Source organism: Oncorhynchus mykiss, chromosome 21 (genome assembly GCF_013265735.2).
Source record: "Oncorhynchus mykiss isolate Arlee chromosome 21, USDA_OmykA_1.1, whole genome shotgun sequence".
NCBI lineage: Eukaryota > Metazoa > Chordata > Actinopteri > Salmoniformes > Salmonidae > Oncorhynchus > Oncorhynchus mykiss.
This window is the reverse complement of record NC_048585.1, coordinates 42,354,356-42,374,312: the sequence shown is the minus strand read 5'-3', so window position 1 is coordinate 42,374,312 and position 19,957 is coordinate 42,354,356. Positions and strand designations below refer to the sequence as shown.

The following is a 19,957-nucleotide window of genomic DNA, read 5'->3' as shown; positions in this document are numbered from 1 at the left end:
ATTATATGTTTTTTAAGCATTAAATTACCTTGTATGATAGGTGCATTGATCAGTTATACCAATTAAAGACCTTATTTTTAAACATTTTGCCCAAAGATGATCTTTAACATAGCTGTCCAATGTTTCCAGCTTTGAAATAAGAAATATGGCCTATAATTAATGACAATATGAGTTAAATAGTTTTCCTTGGAATGGTGTTGTTGTACCCAAACAACAGAATGGTGTGGGCGTTGTCGTGGAAATTCATACTGAGAGAGATGTTATTTCTTCAAAGAATCATCTTTATTTAATATCGATTAATTATTGCAATAATGAGGCTGATCGACCCCACACCCTTGAGTGTTGGACCGAGTAACCTAACCTTTACAAAAATACAGAGTACTATATATAGCTGACACTAAAAATGCCTCGTCATGGTTGGTTCCACCCCTCCCATGCAGACCAAGGAGCATCATAAGCCACTCTGGGTTCATCCAGTCGTTATCTGCACAGGGTTGTTGTCTTAACCCCACCCTGGCTTAGTTTCCCAGTTGCAAGAATGATTTTGAGACAATGAGGGATTGTTCTACTCCTAAACTATCTCTTGTAAAACACATTCTTGTATATGTAATGCAGTCTTTAACTCATTTGTCAGCTAAAGCCATCTCTAGTGACCATACGCCCAGATTAGCTGCAGGGAAATAGAGTGGTATTTTGTTTTAGGTATTTTCTTAAAACTGCATCGTTGGTTAAGGGCTTGTAGGTAAGTAAGCATTTCACTGTAAGGTTGTTGTATTACCTGTTGTATTAAGGCACATGTGACAAATACACTAGTAAGACAGAAATCTCTTACTATTAGTTAAATATTAATTAACCACGTAATTTTTCTATCACAGCATATATTCAAGCGAGAAGATTGCTGATTGGCCAGCTCATCCTCCTCAGAAGAATGACATCATCCTCTATGAGATAATAGCAAGCCTTTTTTTAAACAGTCTGTTTGAGATACAAGTTTGAGGTGTTTAATATATTATTTGTATTTATTTATGCTTTTGCCACAAATATGAGTATAGGATGAGTCAACAACATTATAGGGGGCATGAGTTAACAGAATATTAACTTTTAAAAGTGATATTTTCACTGGATAGTTAATTTTTAAACTGCAAAAATGTTTGACTCATGGCAAAATGTGTTGAAATGCAGAAATTTAACTGTTTTTACCCCCCAATTTATTTTTATTGAAGGGCCTTCCTGTTATCATTCCACTTATATTGTGTTGTCAAAATACCCCTCCATATACCCCTCAAATACCCCCCAAGCGAGGAATAAGTCATGTCAAACTGTCTAGAATTGCAGGAAATGCGTTTTAAAATGTAAAAACAAATCTGGGGGAGGACCCCATGGACCCTCTACCATTCGTCCCTCCCAATATTTACACCTTAATTTCGCCCCTGATATAAAAGCTTGACGCTTTTAAAGCCATATAGACTATAACCCACTCATCTAGAATCATATTTTACCTGTCAACCGCAGAGCTGTCTCTGGTGAGATTCCCTGCGGCAATACTTAGCTCCCCTGCCCTCCTAGCAACGAAATATAGGTCAACAATCTTCATAAAGACACATTTAGATTTTATGAAAGGCTGGCTAATGCCCACCGACAAATATCTACTTTTATTTCTGTGAAAACACATGGCAAAATGTGTGGTTGGCCTATCTAATAAAGATGAATGTAGCTCACAAGTTTTAGGTCTATTATACCGTGTCGGTAAATATTGCTACAGTTCCTTGTTCGCTTCAAAACAGAAGCACATATAATCTCAAAAGATGAATTGCAACAATTCAGTAATATTTAATAATTCACATTTTACAATACAGTTTTGGTGCATTTTTCACATCATCTCTAACATGAGCAAAATAACAAGTGCATTTCTCAGAACAATTTGTACAAACTGCAATATACAATAGATGTTTCTAAAGCTAGTCAGTCACTAAAAATCCTTAGTACATCTCTCAAAAGTAAATATTCATGCCAATGATCATGTCAGTGTCATCAGAATGATAAGTCATTGAGTCATGGTTCACGAACAAGGTCGTCAAAATGTTTAGACATGTTGTCAATGTAACTGTGTACTTTGACAGTATTACCTGATGTAAACTTAGGCTACAGTTTGGATGACAGTTACTGTATTGAAAATGCACAAGGCTGCACTTCTATGGCATATATCCATTTCAACAGTACTATCTACATATTACTGTATGTGGGTTATTGATTGAAAGAGACTGGACAACCCAAGGGGCACCAAGGAAAAAAAACTAAATTAGAAAGAAACACAGGAAACCACAACTTTGCCCGCAGCACTGTTGTGCTGTCTCTACACATCCAGACGTTCCTGTCTGTCGGCCCACATATTCTCATTCACATCACACCGGATATTTTCCCTTCCAATGCAACGTGGAAATAATTTTTTGGAATGCCTTATCCATCCTCTGCAGGCGTCTACTGTGATGTCCTCACATGCTGCATCCATTGCAGCCAGCAGGGTAATCTGTGTGTGTGGCTGACGATCGTACACCTTCCACCTCCATGCTGAAAATAACTCCTCAATTGGGTTAAGGAATGGTGAATAAGGTGGGAGGAATTCTATGAGCATCCTCGGGTGGGTCACAAACCATTGCCTTATGATGTTTGATTGATGGAAACTCACATTATCACAAATGACCACATACTTTGGCAAATCCTCTCTAAACAGACCCCTCTCATCATCAGGGATGAGAGCCCTGTAGAGAGTCTAAAAAGTTGAGTAGATGCCTGGTGTTGTATGGCCCTATAAGGGGGATTTGGGTTAGGACACCATGCCCCAAAATAGCAGCACACATGGTGATATTTCCTCCCCGTTGGCCTGGCAAATCCACAGTAGCTCTGTGACCGATGATATTCCGACCCCGCCTTCTGCATTTGGTCAGGTTGAAGCCAGCCTCATCCACGTATACAAAGTTGTGAGAGGGTTCACTTGATTCCAACTCCATTATACGCTATATCCCAGAACACACAGTTGAATTTGTTTTGGTGAGGAAGAGTGACATAAAATGTGCATATATTGCATGTTCCTTCCACAGCAATGGAAATGTGTGCAGTTTATGCTTACTGTACTATGTATCACTATAAAATGTTGCTGTAAAGTAGTTACATAGATATATGTTTTACCTGTACATACTGGTACCGTAGCTCCTTAGCTCATGGTGCAAATAGCCTCCTCCTGTTGAGGTGTGAAAAGGCGTCCTCTGCCACCGGTTTGAGGTAATCTTGCAGTCCTATGTGGGGAAAAAATGCAGTGATGCATTGCACACTTTCACAGACAAACTATGCGAACACACATTTTACTGTAAAACATACAGGTGGGTGCATGTAAGGTGCAGTATGTATCTGTATAGATATATTTCTGTATGCTGGGAAATACAAGTGGACTACTGTAATATGAAGCATTGTAGGAAGTATTCAGTATACTGCTTATATACAGTAACGGTGCACTGTACATTGGTGGACATACCTGTTCTCTCTCCGAAACATTTGAACTATTGAGGACACGGTTGATCTCCCAATATTCAGCTGCACCCTTCGACCAGCCTCAGCCATTGTAAGGCCATGATTGACAACATGGTCTACAATAGTGGCCCTTATGTCATCAGATATGCGCCTATGTCCTCTTCTGCCTCTTCCTCTGTTTTGCCTTCCACCACACATCCTTGCTCCTCTTCTTCCTCCTCTTGGCTGTTGACCTGTTCGTTTCCTGGTCCATCCATTATTGGAAAATTGCAACTCTGGGTTGTGGTCTGTCTACATATGCTTGCCAATTGATTCTTCATGAGATGCACCTTTGAGCAATTTAGACAACTGGATGATTGTTGGTTGAACTAACACTTTACATTCCTTCATGAGTGAGGGTCAATTTCACCTGCACGATTCATCAATTCACGTTTTTGTACAAAAGGTCTAATAGAAATGTGTAAAACTATGCTTGACAGTTTATGACAAATAGTTCAACAATTTTGCATGTAAAGGCTTATGCAAGGAACTAATGCCTAGATGTTTTCAGGGGTAAGACTATTCAACAGAGAACCATCTACTATATTTTGATCAACATGACATGAGCAATTGATCATGTGGAAAAAATCTGACACTTGTACATTATATATTGCAACTTGTTCAAAGGAATAAGAAATTGCTTTAATGATGTGCACATGTGACTAGATGATTTGGAATTTGTACAAGTAGTATCAAGAATTGCACTTTTGATCTAAGAAATGCACCAAAGCGACTGAGAAAAACTGTAACGGGATTGGTTTTCCAAGTTATTCTTCTATTTTTATCAATGTGCCTGTTTTCACAAAGCATCTCAGTGTAGGAGTGTTGATCTAGGATCAGTTTTATCTTTTAAATCTCAATGAATAAGATTGCATGGACAAGGGGGGACCTAATCCTAGATCAGCACTCCAACTCTGCAATACTGTGGCCCTGGCCCACTATGACCCTGTATACATTAGCCCACTTCATATTTCACTTATGATGTCTCAATTAAACGTACTGGTGCTTGGACACATTTGAACTCATTTAATACAATTTATTATCAACATGTTGAACATCAGCATCTTGAAACACTCCATCTGCCCTCCACAGAAAGTGACACAAGATCTCTATCTTGTGGAGAAACTATGAACTCACATACTGTAAATCCAACTTTTTAACCTATAAGCAGTCTTATGGGTCATTCCGTGCGAAACTGGAACAAAAAAGACCACAGCATTTTGGATCTTTCTGAAATGTAATACATGAAAAAGTCCCTTTTGGAGCAAGCATGTTTGGTAAATGTTTGACATTTGTATGTAAAAGGATTGTCAAGGAACAATTCATTGAAGTTAGAATATTTGTGACATTTGTGAACGACTCATCTGTGATTTATTTTGCTTCTGTAGTTTGACTCTGTATTTGGTAACTGTAACATATCTCCTCATTAATGAATGATATTTTATATAAACAAATATTTAAAAAATACACATGAAATTAAACATCCCGCCATTGGCCTATTCGCAAAAATTTCAAACAACTGATTATTTCCCTCTCATATCATCCCAGTCCATCCTTTGTCTCTCCATTCATCTCTACTCATCCCAACGGTTTATCAGTCTCCATTACATTGATAGTTTCCTGCCACCATCTCCTCTATCTTCTCCATTAGCTCTGCTGTTTGAGAGTTGTTCTTCCTGCTGGCCAGAATATGGTATCTACCGCCGCATTGTCCCACGAGCCACTGGAGGTCCCCATTCCTCAATATGTGCTGCTCCGCACTCTCCCCTAAAGCTTCCCCCCACGTGAACAGCACCATAGTGCGACGCCAAATATCTTCCCCGAGCACACTCATATGGTGTTCCACCGCTCTCCGATACTTCTGTGTGAATGACAGGTAGGCTGGCAGGACCAGGAGGATCGCGTGGGGACCTGGGTGGGGACCTGGGTGGGACAGGGAAACATTATGGAAGATGTTCCGGAGCTGTGTTGGGTCTGTGGTGACGGAGGTGTTGCCGTCTGGTCCGTCACGCCACTTTAGCCCAAGTGGTTCTACCACACTGACCTGTCTTCCAGCGATTTGTCCCCGCCATGGCATCGAGATGGACTCACCTGGGTGTGAGGCCTCTCTGCCCAGGATTGTGTACCCTGCTGGGTGACGGGAGGACCAAGTCTCCCCTAACAGTACCAGCCTCAGCTCAGACCTTTGGATGTGCTTAGTGTTTTCTACACTGGGGCCTGGACTTGGAGTTAACTTTAAGTCTGAGATAACGTTTACATCTTCAATTTCCTTATAATTATCCTCCTCATCCTCCTCTTCACCCATTCTCCCCCTCTTTTTACATTCTTCCGCCCCCTCTTTCTCTTCTGGCGCTGCCATTCTTTCAAACTGACTGTTATTGTTTAAGATTGTAGACGAGGCACATTCCATCATCGTCTGATCTTCCCGGTCTGTGATGCTTCCACTCCTCTCTGGTTCTTTTCCCTGCAGTTCCCGTCCTTCTTTCTCCACCACTCCTACTTCCTGGTACATCATATGGGAATCCTCTATACCCTCTAGTGTCACATTATCACATCTTGTTGTCATGTCACAGACATCTCCTCCATGTGCTTCATGGCTTGGTATCAATCCGTTAGGCTCTCTGATCTCCACGTCATAATCTCTGCCATCCGGATCTTTTTCAAAATGGTTAACTTCTTGCTCCTTTCCCTCGAATCCATTATTCATATTCCTCTGTTCATGCTCTCTCCTCTCTAGTTCTGTTTCAAGTCTTTCTAGACGCTGCTCCCAATTCCTCAACTCTTGCATTTTGTCTTCAAAACCTTCCTCTCTGTTCCTTAGCTCTTGTTGATGGTTTTCCACCTCCCCCTTCAGCTTTTCCATGTCTTGGCTTCTGTTGCTCATATGTTTCCCTTGAATTTCTAACTCTGTTCTCCATTTCAGTAACTCTTGCTCTCCATTCTTCAAATGGTGTTCTCTGTTTTCAAGTCCTTGTTTGCTGTCTTTGATCTCTTTCTCTCTTTTTTCCAGAGCTTGTCTGTGCTTCTTTATTTCTTCCTCTCTATTCCCCAGGTGAAGCTCCCTTTTCTCAAGGTCTTGTTGTATATTTTCCAATTCTTCTTGTCTTTTGTCCATGTCGTGCTGCCGGTTGTTCATATCCTCTTCCTGGTTTTCGAACCCTTGTTCTCCACATCTCAAATCATGTTCTCTGGCCCTCAGTTCTGTCTCTCTTTTTTCCAGATCCTCTCTCTGGTTCTGATGTTCTGTCTTCCCACTCCCTTGTTCATTTTCCCTTTCATCCAGCTCTAGTTGACGGTTGTCCTGTTGTCGCTGCAGGTTTTCTAGATCCAGCTCTATTTTCTTAATATTTTCTTCCGAAGTCTTTAAATCATATTCTCTACTATCAAGTTGGTTCTTTCTGTTTTGCAGCTCTTTTTCTATTTTCTCCACTTCTTGCTCCTTGCTGCAGATGTTTTGTTCTTGGCTTTCAGACTCTTCTTCCTTTCTTTTCAAGCATTTTTCTCGGCTCCACAACTCCTGTTTCTGTTTTTCTTGTCCTTTCTGTCTTGTTTCTAGATCTTCCTCCCAGTTCTTTACTTCTCGTCTTCTACCTTCCAACTCTTCTTCTCTTTTCACTAGCTCTTCCTTTCTTTTCACAAGCTCTTCCTCTCCTTTCACAAGCTCTTCCTCTCTTTTCACTAGCTCTTCCTCTCTTTTCACTAGCTCTCCCTCTCTTTTCTCAAGTTCTTCCTCTTTTTTCACAAGCTCTTCCTCTCCTTTCACTAGCTCTCCCTCTCTTTTCTCAAGTTCTTCCTCTCCTTTCACTAGCATTTTCTCTCTATTCACTAGCTTTTCCTCTCCTTTCACTAGCTCTCCCTCTCTTTTCTCAAGTTCTTCCTCTCCTTTCACTAGCATTTTCTCTCTATTCACTAGCTTTTCCTCTCCTTTCACTAGCTGTTCCTGTCTTTTCACTAGCTTTTCCTCTTCTTTAACTTGCACTTCCTCTCTTTTGAATAGCTCTTCCTCTCTTTTCACTAGCTTTTCCTCTCCTTTCACTTGCTCTTCCTGTCTTTTCACTAGCCCTTCTTCTCCTTTTACTAGCTCTTCCTTTCCTTTCACTAGCTCTTCCTTTCTTTTCACTAGCTTTTCCTCTCCTTTCACTAATTCTTCTTCTCTTTTGAATAGCTCTTCCTCTCTTTTCAATAGCTCTTCTCCTCCTTTCACTAGATTTTCCTCTCTTTTCACTAGATCTTCCAGTCTTTTCACTAGCTCTTCCTCTCCTTTCACTAATTCTTCTTCTCTTTCAAATAGCTCATCCTTTCCTTTCACTAGCTCTTCCTCTCTTTTCATTAGCTCTTCCTCACCTTTCACTAATTCTTCTTCTCTTTTGAAGAGCTCTTCCTCTCCTTTCGCTAGATTTCCCTCTCTCTTCACTAGCTTTTCCTCTCCTTTTACTAGCACTTCCTCTCGTTTGACTAGCTCTTCCTCTCTTTTCACTCGTTCTTCCTCTCCTTTCACTAGCCCTTCCTGTCTTTTCAGTAGCTCTTCCTCTCTTTTCATTAGCTCTTCCTCTCCTTTCACTAATTCTTCTTCTCTTTTGAATAGCTCTTCCTCTCCTTGCGTTAGATTTTCCTCTCCTTTCACTAGCACTTCCTCTCTTTTCACTAGCACTTCCTCTCCTTTTACTAGCACTTCCTCTCTTTTCACTAACACTTCCTCTCTTTTCACTAGCACTTCCTCTCTTTTCACTAGCACTTCCTCTCTTTTCACTAGCTCTTCCTCTCCTTTCACTAGCTTTTCCTCTCCTTTCACTAGCGCTTCTTCTCCTTTTACTAGCTCTTCCTTTCCTTTCACTAGCTCTTTCCCTCTTTTCACTAGCCCTTCCTCTTCTTTCACTAGCTCTTTCCCTCTTTTCACTAGCCGTTCCTCTTCTTTCACTAGCTCTTTCCCTCTTTTCACTAGCCCTTCCTCTCCTTTCACTAGCACTTCTTCTCTTTTCACTAGCTCTGCATCTTTTGTCTCAAGTTCACGTCCTCTGTTATCCAGCACTTCTTTACTTCTTGCTTGTTCTCGCTCCTTCTCATCATACACTCTCCCCCGTTTCTCAAGCTCTTGCTCCTTTTCCTCAGCCGTCTGTTTCAGCTCATGCTGCCTTTCTCTCAGATTCTTCTCATAGCACCCTCTTATCTCCTCCACCTGTTTCTCTCTCACCTCCTCCCCTTCTTTCATATTCTCCAGCTCCTTCTGTCTCTGGTCGTTTGTCTGTTTCAACGCAGCAACCTCCAGGTTCCGCTCTTCCATAACATGGTGGATTTCCCCGTCTTTGTGTTTTAACTGCTCTTCATATCCACAGAGCAGCTCTCTGATGTCAGCCTCCCTGCTCTCGCTCTTGGTCCTCTGAACCCCCTGGTCCTCCTCGTACTCCTGACACTTCTTCCTGAGGTTGTCCATCTCTTTCTTCAATTTCACGTTCAGCTCCTGCAGTACCTCAACCTTCCCCTGGCTGTCCCTTAAGCATTCTGTCATGCCTGAAATGTTCCTTCTACTTTCTGCCTCCTTTTTCTGCAGTTGGCTGACAGCACTTTCGTGGTCTTCTAACATCAACCTCATCTCCTCTTCCTTCGTCTTGATTTCCTTTTCATGTTCCTGTATCATGTTCATCCTTTCCTTCTCCATCGTGGCAGTTAAGTTTTCCAGTTCTGTTTTTGTTTGTTTAATGGTTTGCCTTAAACGGACGAGTTCTCTCTTATTTTCCCCGTCCTTTTGTATTAAGTTGTTGAGCTCCACTTCTTTCCCTCGTAACTTGTCCATTGCCTCGGCATCTCTCCTACTTTTGTCCTCTGTGTGTTGCCGCTGCATTGCCACCACCTCAGACTCCTTCTGTTCATTGTTTTCTTTCAGCCGCTCAATTTCTTTTACGTTGTCAACAGATCTCGCCCTCACTTCCACAATCTCTTTTTCTTTCTCTGTAACCAATTGCTGTGCATCAGTTATTTCTTTATTTTTCTTTTCAATGATTTCTTTCAGCTTGCTCATCTCTTTCTTTTCCTTTTCATCTCTCTTTCTTTGCTCATCCCTCCTTTCTGTTTCCCTTGTCTCAGATAGCAGTCTCTCTCCTTCCATCTCTTCCGCTTTTTCATTCAGTTTTCTCTCCATCTCTTCCTCTTTTTCATGCAGTTTTCTCTCCATCTCTCCCTCTTTTTCATGCAGTTTTCTCTGCATCTCTTCCTCATACTGTAAAAGTCTCTCCTCATACAACTGTTTTGACTCATACATCTCGTTCTGTGACGTTTTTCCTCTTCCTATCCATTCCTCTTTTTCTTTTTCTTCCAGGGCTATCCTGTCTTTCAAATCCTCTGCTTCCCTCCTCCATTCCTGATGCTTTCCTCTAAACTCTTCCTCCCTCTCTTTTTTATCTCGTTCTTTCTCCCCGATGACACGCTCAAGGTCGAGCAGTTTCACTTGCTGCTCATCAACTCGTTCTTTCAGCTCGTCAATCTCTCTCTCTCTCTCCTCTAGCTTGATGACTATCTCCTCTCGCTCCCTGCTTCTCTGATTGAGCGCAGCGATGAATCTGTAGTTTTCCGCGCCCAGATCCTGAATCTCTCTCTCCTTATCCTCCGTCAGCCACCGAATCCTCTCCTCTAGTTCGCCCATTTCGTTCTTCCTCCCATCACTCCTTTTCTCCTCCTCCTCCTCCCCTCCATCCTCCTCTTTTTCCACGCCTGACTTCCCCGGAGATTTAACTTTCTTCTTCCGATCGAAAAACCAGCGGATGCTTTTGACCTCCCTCTCCCTCATCCTCTTGAGCTCCATCTCCTGACGCTGCATCTTGTCACCAACCTCTTTGAGACGCTGGTTGAATTTCTCGTTCCTCTGTCTGGTGAGGTCGCTGACCTCCTGCACTAGCGACGAGAAGGCCTCGCACCTGTTCCCGGCCACCATCTTCTCTACCTTCTCCAGCAGGCCAGACACCTGAGCGGCGTCCCCACGGCCATTCACATTACTGATGACGTGGTACCTGTCAAGTCAAGTTGCATTATCACAATGTCTCAATACGCCTTACAGAGGAAGATTACGAATTAAACATAGGAACAAGAAACAACAACAACCAAAACAGAGAGATAAGGACAGCAGACATACCTGCTCCCACACTTCTCCACCAGCCACTTAAGGTCCCTCCCTCCACTTTGGATGTGCTGCTCAATGCCCACCCCCTCCCTCAGCTGGTCCCCATGGGTGAACAGGAGGACAGCATGCCTCCAGACCTCTTCCCCCAGGAGCTCCAGGTGTTCTCTTACAGGTGTGGAACTGACCAGGGTGTCCACCCTCAGGGTGAGGAGCACAGCGTGGGGTCCCGGGGGACACAGGGACACGCTACCCCACACCATCTCCCGCTTTACCCTCTCTGGGGTGGGGCCTGCTACTCCACCTTCCCAACCGGGGGTGTCCACTACGGTGACCAGCCTCATGGCTACCTAAAAATGGCAAAATAAAATATACATTACTGTTGTGCTTGTCTCACAACACACTGATTCGCTTTTGTATTTTATTACGAGGACTGATTATGCTGATAGTGGATTTCTGAAGATAACTGTATGATATGTGGTTGTTTTTACCCATAGCATAGTTGAATACACTGACCGTTAGTCACTCTGAACATAGCGTTTAATAATGACTACAATGTAAATGTAAAAACGACCTCTGCCTGGCACCGGGCGCACTCCTCCGTCACTCTCCCTGTCTGGAAGAACCCTGCTCCTTCTCCACCTCCACCCAGTATGGTGTTCCCGGCCGAGCTCTTCCCCGTCTCTCTCTCTCCCAGGAGGACCAGTCTCAGCTCTGGGAGACGACGAGTACCCTTGGAGAATGGTTGTTTCCCATCCCAATCAGAGCCCTGGGATCCAGCGTCAGCTGTCAGGGAGAGGGGGCACAAGATTTCAGGGTTGGAATATTTAGTGGTTATCAGAGTGTACTGTATGTCACATCTGTTTAGGTACTCCTATTCGTTTAAGCTTATGTATCTCCCTAGGTCCTATTTTCCATAAGGATAGTAACATGACATAGATTGAAAAACATGATCAGAGGTTTTGAATTTAAGACAACAACGTATTTATCACACATCATTTTCGCTTTATGTTTTTTGATACAGTGTTACGCTGGTGAGGAAATATTCAAACTCAGAGAAGATAATCAAATGGGTCGTACTAAATAAACACAGCAAAAATAGAAACGTCCCTTTTTCAGGGCCCTGTCTTTCAAAGATAATTCGTAAAAATCCAAATAACTTCACAGATCTTCATAGTAAAGGGTTTAAACTCTGTTTCCCATGTTTGTTCAATGAACCATAAACAATTAATGAACATGCACCTGTGGAATGGTCGTTAAGACACTAACAGCTTACAGACGGTAGGCAATTAAGGTCACAGTTATGAAAACTTAGGACACTAAAAAGGCCTTTCTACTGACTCTGAAAAACACCAAAAGAAAGATGCCCAGGGTCCCTGCTGATCTGCATGAATGTGCCTTAGGCATGCTGCAAGGAGGCATGAGGACTGCAGGCGTGGTTTGTCGTCCTCTCGTTTACTTTTTGTAATTTTCATATTTTTGTAAATATTTACATTTATTTTCAATCTCTTTTCCATTTTTAAATTAAATATAACTTCTGGTAACCTGCCTCACCCAATGTGACATGGATCCGCTATTGTTTAGACCAGAACCTCCATCAGAAGCTAGCAGTCAGAAGCTAACCAGCTAATTAGCTACTAACATTTAGTCATTGTTAGCCACTGCTAGCGGCCTTCTGCACAGACACCAGCCAGTATCGGACTGTTTTCTCCACTACAAAGCCTGATTCCTGCCGTAAACCCTGGACCATTACTCCTGATCATCACAGCTAGCTAGCTGCCACCGAGTGACCCAGCCCTGAAGCTAGCCCTGAATCAGGCCCACCTCCCGGCCTACTCTGTGATCACTCGGCTACTCAGCCGATGGCTCCCGGACTCTACCCCAACACGGCTAGAATCCACTACTCCACTGGATCCTTGCCGTAAGCTCTGGACCTTTGCATCGGATCATCGCTGCTAGCTAGCTGCTACCAAGTGGCTATAGTGGCTAACGTCCCTGCCCCGAAGCTAGCACCAGTTAGCCGCAAGCCATAGCTGATGCCTGATGGACTGTTTATTAATCACGGTACTCTGTCAGCCCCAGCCTAGAACTCAGGCCCTGTGTGTAGTTAACCGACCCTTTCTGCCCATTCATCACCATTTTACCTGTTGTTGTTGTCTTAGCTGATTAGCGTTTGTTGTCTTACCCATTGTTGTCTTAGATAGCTCTCCCAATCAACACCTGTGATTGCTTTATGCCTCGCTTTATGTCTCTCTCAAATGTCAATATGCCTTGTACACTGTTGTTCAGGATAGTTATCATTGTTTTAGTTTACTGCAGAGCCCCTAGTCCCACTCAACATGCCTCAGATACCTCCTTCGTCCCACCTCCCACACACGTGGTGACCTCACCCAGCATAACTAGCCAGTCCAGAGATGCAACCTCTCATATCATCACTCGGTGCCTGGGTTTACCTCCACTGTACCCGCACCCCACCATACCCGTCTGTACATTATGCCCTGAATCTATTCTACCACGCCCAGAAATCTGCTCCTTTTATTCTCTGTCCCCGACTCACTAGGCAACCAGTTTTGATAGCCTTTAGCCATACCCTCATCCTACTCCCCTGTTCCTCGGGTGATGTGGATGTTAACCCAGGCCCTGCGTGTCCCCAGGCACTCTCATTTGTTGACTTCTGTAACCGTAAAAGCCTTGGCTTCAAGCATGTTAACATCAGAAGCCTCCTCCCTAAGTTTGTTTTACTCACTGCTTTAGCACACTCCGCCAACACTGATGTCCTTGCCATGTCTGAATCCTGGTTTAGGAAGGCCACCAATAATTCTGAGATTTCCATACCCAACTACAACATTTTCCATCAAGATAGAACTGCCAAAGGAGAGGAGTTGCAATCTACTCCAGAGATCTGTCATACTTTCCAGGTCTATGACCAAACAGTTTGAGCTTCTAATTAAAAAAATGAATCTCTCCAGAAATAAGTCTCTCACTGTTGCCACCTGTTATAAACCCCCCTCAGCTCCCAGCTGTGCCCTGGACACCATATGGGAATTGATTTCCCCCCATCTATTTTCAGAGTTTGTTCGGTTAGGTGACATAAACTGGGATATGCTTAACACCCCGGCAGTCCTACAATCTAAGTTAGATGCCCTCAAACTCACACAAATTATCAAGGAACCCCTATCATCCGCTATCATCCAGAAGTCGAAGTCAGTACAGGTGCATCAAAGCAGGGACTGAAAAACAGCTTCTATCTCAAGGCCATCAGACTGTTAAACAGACATCACTAATATTGAGTGGCTGCTGCCAACATACTGACTTAACTCCAGCCACTTTAATAATGGAAAAATTGAGGTAATAAATGTATCACTAGCCACTTTAAACAATGCCACTTTATATAATGTCTACATACCCTACAGTACTCATCTCATATGTATATACTGTACTCTATACCATCTGCTGCATCTTGCCATCTTGATGTAATGTATCACTAGCCACTTTAAACAATGCCACTTTTATATGTTTACATACCCTACATTACTCATCTCATATGTATATACTGTACTCTATACCATCTACTGCATCTTGCCTATGCCGTTCTATACCATCACTCATTCATATATTTTTTTATGTACATATTCTTATTAATTCCTTTACACTTGTGTGTATAAGGTAGTTGTTGTGAAATTGTTAGGTTAGATTACTCGTTGGATATTACTGCATTGTTGGAACTAGAAGCACAAGCATTTCGCTACACTCACATTAACATCTGCTAACCATGTGTATGTGACAAATAAAATTTGATTTGATTTCATTTGATTTGACTAGCATCGAATAGTCCCCGCGATATGCAACTTTTCAGGGAAGTCAAGAACTAATGCACTCAGTCAGTCAGGAAAGCAAAGGCTAGCTTTTTAAAACAGAAATCTGCATCCTGCATCCTCTAACTCCAAAAAGTTTTGGGACACTGTAAAGTCCATGGAGAATAAGAGCACCTCCTCCCAGCTGCCCACTGCCCTGAGGCTGGGTAACACTGTCACCACCGATAAATCCACGATAATTGAGAATTTCAATAAGCATTTCTCTACGGCTGGCCATGCTTTCCTCCTGGCTACCCCAACCCCGGCCAACAGCTCCGCACCCCCCGGGGCTACTTGCCCAAGCCTCCCCATCTTCTCCTTCACCCAAATCCAGATAGCAGATGTTCTGAAAGAGCTGCAAAACCTGGACTCGTACAAATCAGCTGGGCTAGACAATCTGGACCCTCTCTTTCTAAAATGATCCACCGCCATTGTTGCAACCTCTATTACCAGTCTGTTCAACCTCTCTTTTGTATTGTCCGAGATCCATAAAGATCGGAAATCTGCCGTGGTCATCCCCTTCTTCAAAGGGGGTGACACTCTAGACCCAAACTGTTATAGACCTATATCTATTCTGCCCTGCCTTTCTAAAGTCTTTGAAAGCTAAGTTAATAAACAGATCACTGACCATTTCGAATCCCACTGTACCTTCTCCGCTGTGCAATCCGGTTTTCGAGCTGGTCACTGGTGCACCTCAGCCACGCTCAAGGTACTAATCGATATCATAACCGCCATCGATAAAAGACAGTACTGTGCAGCTGTCTTCATCAACCTGGCCAAGGCGTTCAACTCTGTCAATCACCATATTCTTATCGGCAGACTCAACAGCCTTGGTTTCTCAAATGACTTGCCTTGCCAGGTTCACCAACTACTTCTCAGACAGAGTTCGGTGTGTCAAATTGGAGTGCCTGTTGTCCGGACCTCTGGCAGTCTCTATGGGGGTACTACAGGGTTCAATTCTCTGAAAATATCAACGATGTCGCTCTTGATGAGGGTGATTCCCTGATCCACCTCTACCCAGATGACACTATTCTGTAAGCATCTGGCCCTTCTTTGTACACTGTGTTAACTAACCTCCAAACAAGCTTCAGTTCCATACAACACTCCTTCCGTGGCCTCCAACAACTCTTAAATGCCAGTAAAACAAAATGCATGCTTTTCAACCGTTTGCTGCCCGCACCCACCCACCTGACTAGCTACAAATACCCAGGTGTCTGGCTAGACTGCAAACTCTCCTCCAACATCTCCAATCCAAAATTAAATCTAGAATTGGCTTCCTATTTCGCAACAACGCCTGCTTCACTCATGCTGCCAAACATACCCTCGTAAAACTGACTATCCTACTGATCCTCAGTTATGTCACTTACAAAATAGCTTCCAATACTCTACTCAGCAAACTGAATGCAGTCCATCACAGTGCCATCCGTTTTGTCACCAAAGCCCCTTTTACCACCCAACACTGTGACCTGTATGCTCTAGTCGGCTGGCCCTTGCTACATATTCACCGCCAGACCCACTGGCTCCTGGTCATCTATAAGTCTATGCTAGGTAAAGCTCTGCCTTATCTCAGCTCACTGGTCACGATAACAATCCCCACCCATAGCACGCGCTCCAGCAGGTATATCTCACTGGTCATCCCCAAAGACAACACCTCCTTTGGCTGCCTTTCTTTCCAATTCTCTAATGCCAATGACTGGAATGAATTGCAAAAATTACAGAAGCTGGAGACTTATATAATCCCTCACTAACTTTAAACATCAGCTATCTGAGCAGCTAACTGATCGCTGCAGTTGTACATCGCCTATCTGTAAATAGCACACCCAATCTACCTTCCTCATCCCCATATTGTTTTTATTTACTTTTCTGCTCTTTTACACACCAGTATTTCTTCTTGCACATCACCATCTGCTCATCTATCACTCCAGTGTTAATTTGCTAAATTGTAATTACTTCGCTACTATGGCCTATTTATTGCCTTAATTCCTCACGCCATTTGCACACACTGTATGTAGACTTTCTTTTTTTCTATTGTGTTATTGACTGTACAGTTGTTTATTCCATGTGTAACTTTGTGCTGTTGTTTGTGTCGCACTGCTTTGCTTTATCTTGGCCAGGTCCCAGTTGTAAATGAGAACTTGCTCCCAACTAGCTTACCTGGTTAAATAAAGGTGAGAAATATATATTTTTTTTAAATGTGGCCAGGGCAATAAATTGTGAGACGCCTAAGACAGGGCTACAGGGAAACCGGACAGCTGATCATCCTCGCAGTTGCAGACCACATGTAACAACACCTGCACAGGATCGGACATCACACCTGCAGGACAGGTACAGGATGGCAACAAAAACTGCCCGAGTTACACCAGGAACGCACAATCCCTCCATCAGTGCTCAGACTGTCCGCAATATGCTGAGAGAGGCTGGACTGAGGGCTTGTGGGCCTGTTGTAAGGCAGGTCCTTACCAGACATCACCGGCAAGAATGTCGCCTATGGGCACAAACCCACTGTTGCTGGACCAGACAGGACTGGCAAAAAGTGCTCTTCACTGATGAGTTGCGATTTTGTCTCACCAGGAGTGATGGTCGGATTCGCATTTATTGTTGTCGAAGGAATGAGCGCTACACCGGGGCCTGTACTCTGGAGCGGAATCGATTTGGAGGTGGAGCATCCGTCATGGTCTGGGGCGGTGTGTCACAGCATCATTGGACTGAGCTTGAGGTCATTGCAGGCAATCTCAACGCTGTGCGTTACAGGGAAGACATCCTCCTTCCCCATGTGGTACCCTTCCTGAAGGCTCATCCTGACATGACCCTCCAGCATGACAATGCCACCAGCCATACTGCTCGTTCTGTGCGTGATTTCCTGCAAGACAGGAATGTCAGTGTTCCGCCATGGCCAGCGAAGAGCCCGGATCTCAATCCCATTGAGCACCTCTGGGACCTGTTGGATCGGAGGGTGAGCGCTAGGGCCATGCCCCCCAGAAATGTCTGGGAACTTGAAGGTGCCTTGGTGGAAGAGTGGTGTAACATCTCACAGCAAGAACTGGCAAATCTGGTGCAGTCCATGAGGAGGAGATGCACTGCAGTTCTTAATGTAGCTGGTGGCCACACCAGATACTAACTGTTACTTTTTGTTCAGGGACACATTATTCCATTTCTGTTTGTCACATGTCTGTGGAACCTGTTCAGTTTATGTCTCAGTTGTTGAATCTTGTTATGTTCATTCAAATATTTACACGTCAAGTTTGCTGAAAATAAACGCAGTTGACAGTGAAACGACGTATCTTTCTTTACTGAGTTTACATAGACACTTTTAAGGAACTCACTCATAAGCACAGCTCGGATGGTACCCCTCTGAGTCTGGGCCTCCATCTGTCTCTGCCTCTTCCTCCGTTCCCTCGCTCTCCTCCTCCCGTCTGCCTCCAACCTCAGGAGGGCAGGATCTGCCCCAAAATGTCCTCCCTGGTTCTCCACCATCTCCACCATCTTCCTCAGTAGCTCCCTTACCTGAGTTCCATCTCCCCGGCTCCTATTGTCCAGGACATGGTACCTGGAAGACAACAAAACAGAAATAAAAACCTTGTTCTTGTTCTTGCCTGTCTTGCACTCAGATAGCTTTTTTTTACGTAGACAATTTTACTTGGGATATATGTTGTGATATGTGGATGTTTTGCCTACAGTACCTTCCTTTGAATGATTGATCATCAGTGCATCAAGCTATCAAATATATTGATAAAGCCCTTTTTTGCATCAGCACTTGTGACAAAGTGCTTATACAGAAACCGAGCCTAAAACCCCAGAGAGCAAGCAATGCAGATGTAGAAGCACGGTGGCTAAGAAAAACTCCCTGGACAGGTAGGAACCTAGGAAGAAACCTAGAGAGGAACCAGGGTCTGAGGGGTGGCCAGTCATCTTCTGGCTGTGCCGGGTGGAGATTATAAGAGTACATGGCCATTAAGGCCAGATTGTTCTTCAAGCTGTTCAAACGTTCATAGATTTCAGCAGGGTCAAATAATAATCACAGTGGTTATAGAGGTCGCAAAATGTCAGCACCTCAGGAATAAATGTCATTTGGCTTTTCATAGTCGATAAGAGCGTCTGCTAAACTAAATTACTTGTATGTTAAAGTCCGTTGCAGATTAAATGTGGTAATAAAAAGTGAATGTACACTCCTCCAAGATAACAATATCAAGCAAAAAATGCCAATATTTTAATTTCATACCTGTTCCCACACCTCCGTAGCAGCTGCTGGAAGGCAGCCCCACCCGTCAGGATCCTCTGCTCCATGGGCACCACACCCAGCTCGTCCCCCCTGGTGAACAGCAACATGGTATGGTCCAACACCCCTTCCCCCAGAGACTCCAGGTGCTCCTCTATTTGCTTCCTGTAGGACTCGGTTACCGAGGCGCAGGAACGTATCACTAGCAGGATAACGTGAGGTCCAGGGGAGCAGAGGGACATGCTGCGCAACGTCTCTCTCCGGACCCAGTCGGGGGTGCTGTTGAGCGGGTAGTACCATTCCCAGCCAGGGGTGTCTACCACGGTGACTCGTCTCCTGGTTAGATCGGCTCGCTTTTTCGAGCACTCCTCGGTTGGTCTGCCGCTCTCAAACCCCCCTATTCCTCCCAGGATGGTATTGGCTGCAGAGCTCTTCCCTGTTCCTTTCCTTCCCAGCAGGACTAGCCTAAGTTCTGGAAGAGGGGGAGCACTAGTTGAGGGGTTCACCTCTCTCTGCATAACACCTTGCATACTCTCATCTGTAAAGAAAGAGAGAGAATTGTATTGTACTTCCATAGTGTGACCATAAATTGAGTGACAGAATGCAGAACTGTGCCTGCTGTGACATCAGTTATTTAGTCGTTTACTGATGACTTTTCAAATATTTATGTTTTTTTAGCGCCTAAATCAAACAGATTCAAGCTCTAGTCAAAGTAATCATGTACCATCTACAGTAGTTTCATAAAGAACTTACCACCACCAGTTGAGACCGAAAAGGGAGGGTACCCTTCGCCCTGTGACTCCATCTCTTTTCTTTCTTTCTTTCTCTCTCTCTCTTCTTTCTCTCGTTCCTCTTGCTCTTTTCTTTGGTTGCAGCCTCTCTTTTATAGGAAGGCTTTATTCATGAGCAAAGAGCTACTCCTTCAGTCTCGGTCAACAATGCAGAGTCATAATCATTTTCTAAAGGCATCACACAGAGCCGGTTGAATGACAATGTACAAGACACAGAACATAGCGGAACACAGAATGTGGAACTTTCAAGTCACATGACCCACCTGTGGTTTTTTTGAAGCACGCTCATTCTACAACACAGGAAGTAGAGAGCAGGGGATGTTTGCCTTCTTGTGAAGTCAGACCACATTTAGAGCTGGGTGGCGAGATAGAGAAACAGTGCTTTGTGGTAAGTGATGCTGTGCTCCTCTGTAGCTCACACTGC

At 43.9% G+C, this 19,957-nt stretch overlaps 1 protein-coding gene across 1 annotated transcript; it reads right to left on the bottom strand.

Annotated features, from left to right (window-relative positions):
* Positions 1–4,073: 4,073 nt before the first annotated feature.
* Positions 4,074–19,757, bottom strand: si:dkey-185m8.2 (trichohyalin). Its single transcript, XM_021577843.2, has 6 exons — positions 19,496–19,757; positions 18,746–19,280; positions 17,850–18,073; positions 11,247–11,458; positions 10,688–11,022; positions 4,074–10,565 (listed from the first exon to the last, which is right to left on the bottom strand). Exons 1-6 carry the CDS (start codon positions 19,545–19,547, stop codon positions 5,159–5,161), a joined length of 6,765 nt encoding a protein of 2,254 aa, XP_021433518.2. The 5' UTR covers positions 19,548–19,757; the 3' UTR covers positions 4,074–5,158.
* Positions 19,758–19,957: the final 200 nt, after the last annotated feature.